This window comes from Myotis brandtii, unplaced genomic scaffold (genome assembly GCF_000412655.1).
Source record: "Myotis brandtii unplaced genomic scaffold, ASM41265v1 scaffold266, whole genome shotgun sequence".
Taxonomy (NCBI): Eukaryota; Metazoa; Chordata; class Mammalia; order Chiroptera; family Vespertilionidae; genus Myotis; species Myotis brandtii.
Window position 1 is genome coordinate 2,240,043 of NW_005360124.1, and position 12,130 is coordinate 2,252,172.

A 12,130-nucleotide genomic window follows, 5' to 3' on the forward strand; every position below is an offset into this window, starting at 1 on the left:
TCGGGGCCGCGTGGTGGGTGGGGGAGGGGGTCGGCGCTCGGCTCCGCCTAGTAGCACGTAGTCGCCATTACAAGGGCGGCCATTTCCTGTCGGATCCGGGAGTTGACGTGCGGCGCCTCTGCGCTCGCCTTCGGCTTTCTCGGCTCCTGTTACTTGGCTCCCGCCGATCCCGGTCTCGGGAGTTGGGAGGGGAGTTCATGTTGGCCTCGGCTCGTCACGCGCGTACTTAGCGATTGTGGCGGCCGGAGGAATGGTGATTGAAGGACCGCATCAACGTGGTTTTGTGTTGGTTTTTTTTGTAGCTAGACCCCGCGTCGGCGTGGTGGTGGTGTTTTTTATAGATGATCTTTACGTTCCTTTATCCAAGTCTGCCGCCATACCTCCGTATATAACCGAAAGAGAGGGTTTCAGTGAGTCCTTAGAAGAGTGGTTTGTCGGCAAACGTTATGGACGGCATAAGTGCTGCCCTTTTTAAGCGTTAGGCTGCCTAGGTATCCCCCCGCCTTTTTTTCTTTTTTTTTTTTAAGCGGGGGGCCACATGTCTTCTGCCAGTCCTGCGAGGGGAGATAAAAGGCTGTTTGCAGTCCCGTCGCCAGTCTGGTTGCAGATGTGTAATTGTTAGGTTGCGCCCTTTTTAACGTCGAGTAAAATACCTTGGTAGTTAGTGTTGAAGGACTCGGTTAACGCAGATAATCGAGTGGTCCGGGCGGTGTGGGGCTGCTCTATAAAACTAGCTTTGTTACATATCTTTGTATAAATTACATTTTCGGGGACAGAATTGAGGTTCGTGGGCTGATGCATGTGCCTTTGTTTTTATATGTGTGTATTATGTAAAATAAATAACTAGTTTCTGAAGTGGGACTAGATCCAGTGGCTTTAGTGTTCTTTCCTTTGTAAAAGAAAAAACTAATAGTGTTTTGGATTTTTAAGGCAATTATTGGAGGGCTTAAGACCCTAAAATGAAGAAATGGCTCTTTAGTTTGTTGTGTTCAGATCAGTGTTTGTTCGTATCTAGTAATCGGCAACCAAAGGCAAAACTGATTTGTGTTGGTTTTTGTAGGCTACTGCAGCACTAGGGTGTCAGTTGGTCCCGCCCAGAACACTTCAGTTCTGCTCTGCAAGGATATATAATTGGTACGTTCTAGAAACAGTCCTATCTTTGCTTTTTAAAAATATTTAGCTACAGGTTACTTTTCAATAAGCCAAATGGACTAGCTTCTTTATTTTTTTAACAGATTGGTGTGTCCATATAATCCAAGAAAATGGAAACTGAACAGCCAGAGGAAATCTTCCCCAACACCGAAACCAACGGTGAATTTGGTAAGAAGACATTTTAATTTTAACAATTTTATATTTTTATCTGTGTTTAGTCTGAGGTCCCTGTGAATTACAGTTTGGCTTTTATTTATGAACTAAAAGTAATCCTTACTCCCATATTTTGTGTTTAGAAAACTTGAAAGGGGGCATGCTTTGATTCATATTTAAAAGTCAAAGAATCCGAGTGCCTTCAGCCTTTTTAAAACAAACTTACAATTAGCAACAAATCTCTTAAGATAGAATATAGTTGCTTTCTCTAATTTAAGCTTAAGTTAGTTAAATTAAAACTTTATGATTAAAGATGCCTTTTGAAGATGATGTGCTTTCTTTAAAATTTGGAACTGTTGATTTCTAGGTAAACGCCCTGCAGAAGATATGGAAGAGGAACAAGCTTTTAAAAGATCTAGGAACACTGATGAGATGGTTGAATTACGCATTCTGCTTCGGAGCAAGGTATTCATTTTATTCTTGGAAAATTGAAAATGGGTTTTAAGTTCTGGTTTGGCCCTCTTGGAAGCCTTCAAAGCCTTAGAGGTTGAAGAATATGAAAGATTTGTGTGGCTCCACAAGGACTTGTAGGCCATGCGGTGGCTTTGTTTTTTTGTTTATGTTTGTTTGTTTGCGTAATAATTAAAATGAAATCCCTTAATATATTGAGCAACTTAACAGGTTAAACCAGAAGGGTGTGGGTAATCCTTAAAGCATTAATGGGTCTTGATTGCATTGCAAATTTATTAGAAAGCAATTTGGCAGTTCACTTGATACTATCAGGTAACAGTGAAAAGGTATCTACTACTAATATTTATATTATTTGTTTTACAGATGGGTACTGTGAAATTAATCATTGCTAAAGTTTTAATAAGTTCAGTGTATACTGACATTCTAAATATTTAAAATTTCTGCCTTGGTGGGGGTTTTTTTGTTTGTTTTTTACTGTATTATTTTTAATACCCCAAATAGATTTTTAGCCCTATAACAAGAAAAAGTGGGAGGGCTAAATTTTTTATTTATTTTATTTTTTTCTTGCTTAAAGCTTGAGAACACAGGAAGGAAGGGGCAAAATTAATCTGTCTTTTTACTTTTTCCAGAATGCTGGGGCAGTGATTGGAAAAGGAGGCAAGAATATTAAGGCTCTGCGTACAGACGTAAGTATTAAAGAGTTTAAAACTACTACTCCAGCTTCAGTTTATGTTCGTAGAAATTTAAAGAGTTGCATCATAGAAATCACTTAATAGTTTAGATACATGCCATTTATAATAATTTCATAGATAATTTCAAGGTTTGCCATTCCTTATTTAACAAAGTTTGGATTGGGTTGGGTGGTGAGGTCTATATTAAACCTCTTCACTTTCTAATAACTTTGCACCAAATTATTCACTTCAGGCAGGATAACATCTTAATTAGAAATAACGACAGTGTAAAGACCCTTAATTGCATCATTTCCCATGTGTGTGAATCAATTACAGTGCTACTGAAAGCCATTGCAGGTGGCTGATTAAACGCAGAAATTTTTATTCCCTTTTTTTAATCGTCCATCTGTTTAACAGCTTGCACATGGAACACAAACAAATTAATGTTGAGCTTGCATGATTTAAATATGGGTAAAGAAGAGAAGGCACTTATTTTTAAGATTGGGAAACCTTATGTCAGTGCCATTGATTTTAGTCTTAATATTTTATAGTGGGTTGACTCTTGTGATTAGACACATTAAATGTTGGTATCACCAGAAGTAAGCATATTTATAGGACTTGGCTACACCTAAATTCCTTTAAAAAAAATTTTTTTCTCATAGTGAACACGCTCTTAAATGTTTTCTTGCTGAAATGGAGGCAAATAATAACTTTGTGTTGAATACTTATAGTATTTCATTTCTCTCTTGGTCGCAGATCTTTGTATGTTCCTCTTGAGTACTGTGAACTGAACTTGAAAATTTGCTTAAAATTTTACAAACTTGCCTGTTAGGATCTAGGAATGCCTTTTAAACCTCCAGGAAACCAACTAGTCTTTTAAGAGTTAGGGTTTTTGGTGGTGTGGGAATTTTTGTTTTGTCTTTTATAAACCTCTCTCCTCTTAATCCAGATGTTCTGTATAATTATCTGGGTTATTAATTTCCCCGTTCCTCAAGAACTTAAGTAAACTGAGTCATGACAGGTTTTGTGTCTACCCTCATGAGCCAGCCTGCTACTGAAACATCGTTTGTTTTCTTAAAAAGAAAAAAAATAGTACCGTCATTTAAGGTCCTTAAATGTTAAGCCACAGTCAGATATAGAGTCCATTATTGTGTTAGTCTTCAGAACAACTTAAACTTGTTTTCATTAATTGAGAGTATGAGTATAGTTTGTATTAAATTAAAATTTATTGCTTTTCCCCCTTTTCCCTCTCCTTGTTTTTTTGGCCATATATCTCCGTTGCCCATGTACTGGATCGACTTACCCCTGCGTTGCCCACCATGACGTTGGCCCATCCGCCCCTGAACGCCCATGTGAAAACCCTGGTTGGCTATGCCCAAAAATGTGCTCGTTGCCAAACGGGTACCATACTTGACAACTTCTGATTGAATGCCCATGCCCAATGCCAACATCCACGAACGCCAATGACCAATGCAGTACAATGCCAGTGTTTCAGTCCCAGACAGCAGTGGCCCTGAGCGGTATGTCCCAACAGTTTATGCCTCACTGCCTGATTAGAAAGAGAGAAATGTATTTTATTACCTGCCTTTTATATAATTAAATAGTATCCCCTTTAGACGGTGTATTGTTTTTCAAGTTTCTGTCTTATTTTCCCCATTAAGTCTTTTTGTCACTGAACTTTTACCGTGAGTTGCCCACCCAAACGATCCACTAATTTTATTTCGATGGAAGGAGCACAGCTTCAAGTGTTGCATATTTGCTGCATTGTAAATCAAATTGTTACCAAAATAGTCTCTCGCTCTGTCTTTGTGGCCCACCTTGCTTCCCAACATTTGCCTGTTCATAATTTTTTCTGATGAAATGCTAACTCTGGTTCACTTTCCTTCACTTCTCATTTGTATTGTCTTTGTTTTGTCTTGCATTTGTATTTGTTTTCTTGCAGAGCCCATTAGTGATCTAATTTCTAACTGGTATCCATAACCTTACTCCAAATATAATGTTCACCACTTGCATATTCCCCACTTTGCCTAAGAGAAGGTGTGCCAGTTTTACCAATGTAACAGCGAGGGTATCCTTAATTAACTTAGTGGTGGCGGGGAACATAAATATTCAACTCTGCTTCAGTTCTGGTCAATTTATTGCCCACTTAATCTGAGCCCTTCCAAGAGCCCATTCTCTCTGTCTCTCTCCAAGTCTCCTAATATTGTTATCATGTCTATATTGGGCATAAAACAAAAATGCATGTGTAAACCTATAAATAGGCTACTTTAAATGGGGAGTATTAAATGTTACTTCTCTGGAAAAGTTTGTATGAATGCTAGTGATAAACACAAAACTCATTTTTCTTTTCCAACTTTTTTGTACTATCTGGTATTTGTGATGTTTGACAGCATATTGAGTATCAGTGCTGATATTGAAACAATTGGAGAAATTCTGAAGAAAATCATCCCTACCTTGGAAGAGGTAGGCTCATTTTTTTATGTATTTGTTGATTGGGGAGGGTTAAAGTATGTTTTATTGGGGCCTAATGGGGGAGGTGGAGAGACAGTGGGTATAACATTTTGTAGTAGCAGCAGCATCGTACAACCTGCTTTATAGTATACAGGGTTGCTGTACTCACATTGTTGTTTTTAAAATGTCTGACCACAACGGAGTAAATCTGAACTAAAAATATCTGTGGTCATGTATTTTCATGGGTTTAGCATATATTTTATAGGCTTTAGTTTTAGAGAAGGTTTTTTGTTTTGTTTTTGTTTCGTTAAATTTGAGGATTTTTAAGTTCTGTAATTATTTGTAGTATATAGAGAAAACCATTGTACATTCTTAGTGTAGATTAGTGTAGTTTCTCGCTATGTAATGATGTAGATGTGAAATATGTTGTAGTAGCTTTACCAATATATGCGACAATAGCCTGATCACACTAGACACTTAACCTATTACTCTTATTTTTCTACTTTCAGGGCCTGCAGTTGCCATCACCCACTGCAACCAGCCAGCTCCTGCTCGAATCTGATGCTGTGGAATGCTTAAATGTATGTCATAGTGCCATTGAACCCCACTGAAGTATGGAGCCTGGCCCATGGGATTAATTTTATTTTTAACATAGTGTGCTTTTCCGGTCTCTATAGAAAAAGGCTTAAAAACATGATAAATGAATGGTCTTACAACTCACTGTTGACCCTGCTCCATGCTGCAGTGGGAATTAACTACATTTGCAAAGTGCTTTGCAGTCATTTATATTATGATGTTATTTGAATGTTAATAATAATATTGTAGTAACAGCGACATGCTAAATGGCTGCAGTGTGGGTATGGTGTTGCAGGACCTGAAAATAAAATAGTTTTTTAAGGTGGTGCAGAATGTCCTTTTTGGGCCTGGCTATTGAGGATAATAAGCACATAACTGGTAAAGTTATTGAAATATAAATTCAGGTTGCTCACTGCAACAGTATGTTATGCTTATAGCAGATAAGTGTGTATTGGGGAAATCCTTAATTTGGAACTAAAATTTTATAACTCTCCCTCTGCAGTACCAACACTATAAAGGAAGCGACTTTGACTGCGAATAGACTGTTGATTCATCAGAGTCTGGCAGGAGGAATTATTGGGGTCAAAGGTGCTAAAATCAAAGAACTTCGAGAGATAAAGTCACTTTTATTTTCTTTTACTGGAAAATAGTTTTTCATATAGACTTGGTGTAGTGGCCTTGGCTTCTGTTACCCTTCTGAGTTTCTTCCCTGAGAATCCTCATCACATTTGCTGTTGAAATACCACAATAAGGCCTGACCACATTATTTTGGTGTGCTCCCACCCCCACCCCCAAAAGTCCTAGGGTTACCAACAAAGTTTGGAGTGGAGAGGAGTGGGTTTACTTAAGATCGATACGTTTATCTGAACCTTCCTAGGTTTCCTAACCTCTTCAGTGTACTTCCTTGTTTTTGTTTTGTTGGGGTGGGTTTTTTGTTTGTTTGCTTGTTTGTTTGTTTTGGTTAATGCTTTTTTTTCTTTTTTAATACAGAACACTCAGACAACAATCAAGCTTTTCCAGGAATGCTGTCCTCATTCCACTGACAGAGTCGTTCTTATTGGAGGAAAACCTGATAGGGTTGTAGAGTGCATAAAGATCATCCTTGATCTTATATCAGAGGTACCTTAAGAATGTTTATCTTCATGTTTAACTTCTTAAAACAGATGTCGAAGTATTTCAGAATATTTAGACAAATGTCTTTTGTCCTTTCCCTACCAACTTTCAATCCCCTATCTTTAGCTAGCTATTACTTTAATTTAGAAATAATTTGAGAGACTGGAGAACTGTCTTGATGCTGGTGTGATTTTTATAGCCTTTAGTCCTTCAAAGGAAATTTCTACAGTACTACATTGCACAGAGCTTCCAACTGATAGTGTTCAGTAGTGTTCGTGTGGGTTACAGGCTCACCCAAGATACTGAACCTTTTATCCCTCTGAGTGGTCACTTCATAGACTCCATTGTGAAACATAAAAGGGGTTGTAGTCCCTTAAGATAGTCTGGTAAAAATAGCAAGCTGCTACTTCTTCCCCCAAGCAGTAAAACTCACTTTTTGTTTAGGACTCACAAAAAATATGCATTTTTTTCCAGTTATTTCCTATATTCCTGTCCCCTCTGAAGTACCTCCCAGGAAAAATAAAAGGACTTTAGATATTTTGTTTGTAAAAAGAGTGGTTATCAAGTCTATTTTTCTTTGGTGTGTAATATTGCTGTTTTTGTTTTAGTCGCCTATCAAAGGACGTGCACAGCCTTATGATCCCAACTTTTATGATGAAACTTATGATTATGGTGGCTTTACAATGATGTTTGATGACCGCCGTGGCCGTCCTGTGGGATTTCCCATTCGGGGAAGAGGTGGTTTTGACAGAATGCCTCCTGGTCGGGGTGGGCGCCCCATGCCTCCATCTAGAAGAGATTATGATGATATGAGCCCTCGGCGAGGACCTCCTCCCCCTCCTCCTGGACGAGGTGGCCGGGGTGGTAGCAGAGCTCGCAATCTTCCTCTTCCTCCACCACCACCACCTAGAGGAGGGTAAGTTCCTTTTCATCTATATATTACTAACATACAAGAGGCTGCAGTTTAGGGGGTGATCGGGGTTAGACTTTCTTTATTTGATGTGTGTGATGTCAGTAAACTGAGATTACAACCAGTACTGTTTTTGCAGGGATCTAATGGCCTATGACAGGAGAGGAAGACCTGGAGATCGTTATGATGGCATGGTAAGAATTTTCATTTATCATCAATTATATTTCAGTGCGTAAGGCATCTACAAGTATTGTATAGTGAACATTTTTGTTCCCAAAAATGTTGCTGGAAAAGCTTGTCTTACAAATTCACTCCTTAGATAGCCACTTACATCATTTTGTTCTTTGCCGGACTAGTAAGACTTTATTGAGCCATCATTATTCCCCAAAGTATGTAATGTAGAAATAGAAATTGGGCATATAAAAGCAGTAACTATGGCAAAAGTATTCTGCCAGGTTCATGTTAATAGTTCTTTGTCTCAACACAGGTTGGTTTCAGTGCCGATGAAACATGGGACTCTGCAATAGATACATGGAGCCCTTCAGAATGGCAGATGGCTTATGAACCACAGGTTGAGTATCCTGGCTGTTTGCACTCATATCAGGAATAATTAAGATGTTTGCCTACTCACCAATAAGTGTCTTTTTTTCACCTTAATATTTTTCTTTAAATGCTGTGTACCTGAGTAGTTTCTTGCCCTAAGGATTGTCTCCTGAAATATACTTACTAGGGAGCATATGGGACTTTGGTTTCCTAAACTGAGGAGTTTTAGGAATACTAAGATCTCTGAAAAATAGTCTTGAAAGCAAAGTAATTTTCTATTTTTTCTTTCCATTTTTAGGGTGGCTCTGGATATGGTAAGTTTTCTCCTTTGTGAAATCAAATATTATTTCATGTTTTCTAAAAGAACTTAATGCTCATTATTTAAATCAGATTATTCCTATGCAGGGGGTCGTGGCTCATATGGTGATCTTGGTGGACCTATTATTACAACACAAGTAACTATTCCCAAAGATGTAAGTATCTTTACTGTATTACAATAAACGTTTAATGAATTATTTCAAGTCCTCTAACTTATAAGAGATTTTAACAAATATTCCATTTTAGGATTAAGGTTGTGTTTTTTAAGGACTTCAGTTGGGGTGTCCTCCAATTTGGGATTTGTCGGGTGTCCACTACTATCAAAAGCTGTTAGATGGTTTTGAGCCCTTGATTCATTAAGAAAATGTTGAAGTAATTGCATTGTAACCCAAATCTTGACTAGTTTTTGGGGGGGGGGATTAAAAGTCAGAATAAATAACTACAAAATTAAACTCGAAGGTCTTTTAAAATAAAGGTGATGTGATTTTTTTTTTTTAAGTATATCATAAACGCTTGTTTTTGAAAATCTTTTCAGCTGGCTGGATCTATAATTGGCAAAGGTGGTCAGAGGATTAAACAAATTCGTCATGAGTCAGGAGCTTCGATCAAAATTGATGAGCCTTTAGAAGGGTCCGAAGATCGGATCATTACCATTACAGGAACACAGGACCAGATACAGAATGCACAGTATTTGCTGCAGAACAGGTCAGTTTAAGTTTAGCTTTATGTTAGCCTACACATACTAAAACTTTAAAAAGCTTTTCTTCTCAATTGATTTTTCTTTTAGAAGCCATGGTGTCTCAACCTTTTGGGGACCTAACTTCTAAACATTCTAATAGTTTTGCTTTAATTTTCTTCTGCTTTCTTACTAAAAACGGAGACATTCAGTACTAATCTTGCTGGAAGAAGCCTTAACCAAGCAAACTTCTCATTTCTCTGGTGAAAACTGCTGCCAAAACCACTTGTTATAAATTATACAAAGCCTGTAGAAAATGTAGAAGATTCAGTGGATGTTGGTCTAGTTCTGTGTGGAAGACTAGTGATTTTGTTGTTTTTAGATAACTAAATCGACAACAAATCACAGTCTGCCATATGGCACAGGCCATGCCTCTACAGGACAAATGATTGGTGCTGTAAAATGCAGCATTTCACACCTTCACTGGCATTTCTTGTCTTTTTCTACCAAATATTAACGACTTTTTGTTTCATTTTCTTAATTCTGCTCTACTAATGTCTGGTTCACTATTAATCTTTTTTTTTCTTGAATTTTACATTGCTCTAATTTGTAATTGCTGTTTTAATTCTTATTTCTAATTATTAATGGACATGCTTATCGCTTTAATTTAGCATTGAAATTGTCTTAATGTTGATGAAGATGTTACGAACAAAAATTCTAATTCGTACTTTTTTTTCTTTTCTTTTATAGTGTGAAGCAGTATGCAGATGTTGAAGGATTCTAATGCAAGATATTTTTTCTTTTTTATAGTGTGAAGCAGTATTCTGGAAAGTTTTTCTAAGACTAGTGAAGAACTGAAGGAGTCCTGCATCTTTTTTATTTATTTATCTGCTTCTGTTTAAAAAGCCAACATCCCTCTGCTTCATAGGTGTTCTGCATTTGAGGTGTAGTGAAATCTTTGCTGTTCACCAGATGTAATGTTTTAGTTCCTTACAAACAGGGTGGGGGGGGAGGGTGTGCAAAAACTAACATTGAAATTTTGAAACAGCAGCAGAGTGAGTGAATTTTAATTTTTGTTCATTGTTGGTGGTTAGAAAATTCCCCCTATGTAATTATTGTGAACACTTTGCTTTGTGGTCACTGTAACATTTGGGGGGGGTGGGACAGGGAAGAAAAGTAATAATAGTCCATATGTCCCTGGCATCTATTCAGAGCAGTGTGCAGAATGTAATGCTCTTTTGTAAGAAACGTTTTATGATTTTTAAAATAAATTTAGTGAACCTATTTTTGGTGGTCATTTTTTTTTTTTTAAGATGGTCATTTTTCAAATGGCTGAATTCCCCAACCTACCCCCAACTAAACACTAAGTTTGATTTTCAGCTCCTCTGTTGGACTTGGACTTAGGCAAAAAATAATAATCTTTGCAAATTCAGTTCTGGTGATTTCTGGATGGTTTGAATGTCCATTGCTTGGGAAGAAATTCCATCATACCCCACTCATGTTATAATAAGCTGGGGATTTTGTTTTTGTAAATGCCCCTACTTTGCAACAGTTTTCCTATGTTAGTAATTGTGAAGAACCAAGGTGGGGAGCAGTACTAAAAATTAAGTAATGGTATAAATGCATACCAGAAGCCTGATAGCAAGTTTTATTGATCGGAGTAATATTTGGTTATGGAAGTGACGCTAAATAAATTCTGGTTATTTTTTATTAGATAATTTCTTAACAAATTTAAACTGTCAGCCTGCTTAGTGTCTATTAGTTAAACTTTGTAAAATATATATATATTCTTGTTTTTCCATTGTATGCAAAATGAAAGAAAAAGATGTACCATTTCTTTGTTGTATGTTGGATTATGTAGGAAATGTTTGTGAACAAGTCAAAAAAAAAAAAGGGAAAAAAGTTCCTGTGGATGTTTTGTGTAGTATCTTGACGTTTGTATTAAATAATAGTTAAGTTCACTTCCAAATAAAATTCCCATAATGCTAGATTTGACGTGTGCCCAATTTGAGCAAGGGTTGATTGACACCTGTTAAAATTTGTTAAACCGTTCCTCTTTAAGGAAATACAGTAATCTTAAATTACATATTTTTTGTGTGAAGTGTTTTTCTAGCATTTATAAATGGAATCTGGTAGGGGTGGTAAAGACAGAATTTCGGCAGTTGGGCTATTAATCTTAAAGAGGGAGTATCGCATAATGGGAGCTGAGTCATGCAATTTTACAGCTCCTGTTCTCCCATTACATGGTAAATTTTTGAGTCTTTTGTTTCTATCTATAGAATTAGTTCTAGTTTGATGTTTGAGAATATTAAAATAACTAGTATATGGTTCCTGATTCATAAATTCCTAAAATACTTGCCTATTGGCCTCCAACTATCCAGAAGGCATGAAAACTCGGTTACATAGAAAAGGGTTCATGGAGATAGTTCCACTTTCTTACATTTAGGAAAGAAATTTGTGTATAATAGAAAAGTGAAGTGGGCAGTTTTTCTTGAATACATAATGATACATGCAAATATGCCATTTAAGGCTATTAGTATTTCAGTAATACCCCTTTTAGGGGAGAGGAATTGAGTAGTCTTTTGATAGTGAAGTACATGGTGTCACATTGCTTAAAACTAGTGAATACTACTTGTAAGGTTTCCCCAGAGGTGAAGTCAGGCTGAGTTGCCACATTGGGATTGCTTAGGGTAGTACAGCCTGCTGGTGTTGAAATGAGTCCTCCCCAGAAAAAAAAAACAAGGGGGATGACATGTAGTCAAGTTATTCCAACCTGTGGAAAGCATTCCTGGAGCGAACACTGGTTTTCAAAGCTTTCATTAGCCATTCAAAAATTAGTTATGTAAATATATGAGTAGCTGAAAGTTTTAATTTTTGCCTTCCACAAACAATTCAGACTTTGGACACTTGAACCTAAAAGAATTGGAGAATATCTGGCATTGATAAGTTTACAACTGAGAGGGGGAGGCCTTTTGCATTGGTTAAAGGGTGTTTGAACTTGAACATAGGCTGGGATTTGAGTTAAATTGAAAAATATTCTGAAGTTTAGAATTACTGAACACAATATCAAACAAATTTTATAAGAAGTAGTACATA

The 12,130-nt window shown here is 37.0% G+C and overlaps 1 protein-coding gene across 1 annotated transcript in view; it reads left to right on the plus strand.

Annotated features, from left to right (window-relative positions):
* Positions 1-11,120, plus strand: part of HNRNPK (heterogeneous nuclear ribonucleoprotein K) — a 30,965-nt gene extending 19,845 nt beyond the window's left edge. The window contains 17 exon segments of the mRNA XM_014541250.1: positions 1,061-1,134; positions 1,216-1,320; positions 1,673-1,770; positions 2,406-2,462; positions 3,924-3,967; positions 4,838-4,910; positions 5,408-5,479; positions 5,977-6,011; positions 6,013-6,088; positions 6,465-6,593; positions 7,196-7,503; positions 7,637-7,691; positions 7,985-8,068; positions 8,339-8,354; positions 8,431-8,513; positions 8,894-9,063; positions 9,785-11,120. Of these exon segments, the coding sequence (XP_014396736.1) occupies positions 1,263-1,320; positions 1,673-1,770; positions 2,406-2,462; positions 3,924-3,967; positions 4,838-4,910; positions 5,408-5,479; positions 5,977-6,011; positions 6,013-6,088; positions 6,465-6,593; positions 7,196-7,503; positions 7,637-7,691; positions 7,985-8,068; positions 8,339-8,354; positions 8,431-8,513; positions 8,894-9,063; positions 9,785-9,818 (1,392 nt within the window). The 5' untranslated portion in view covers positions 1,061-1,134; positions 1,216-1,262 and the 3' untranslated portion in view covers positions 9,819-11,120.
* Positions 11,121-12,130: the final 1,010 nt, after the last annotated feature.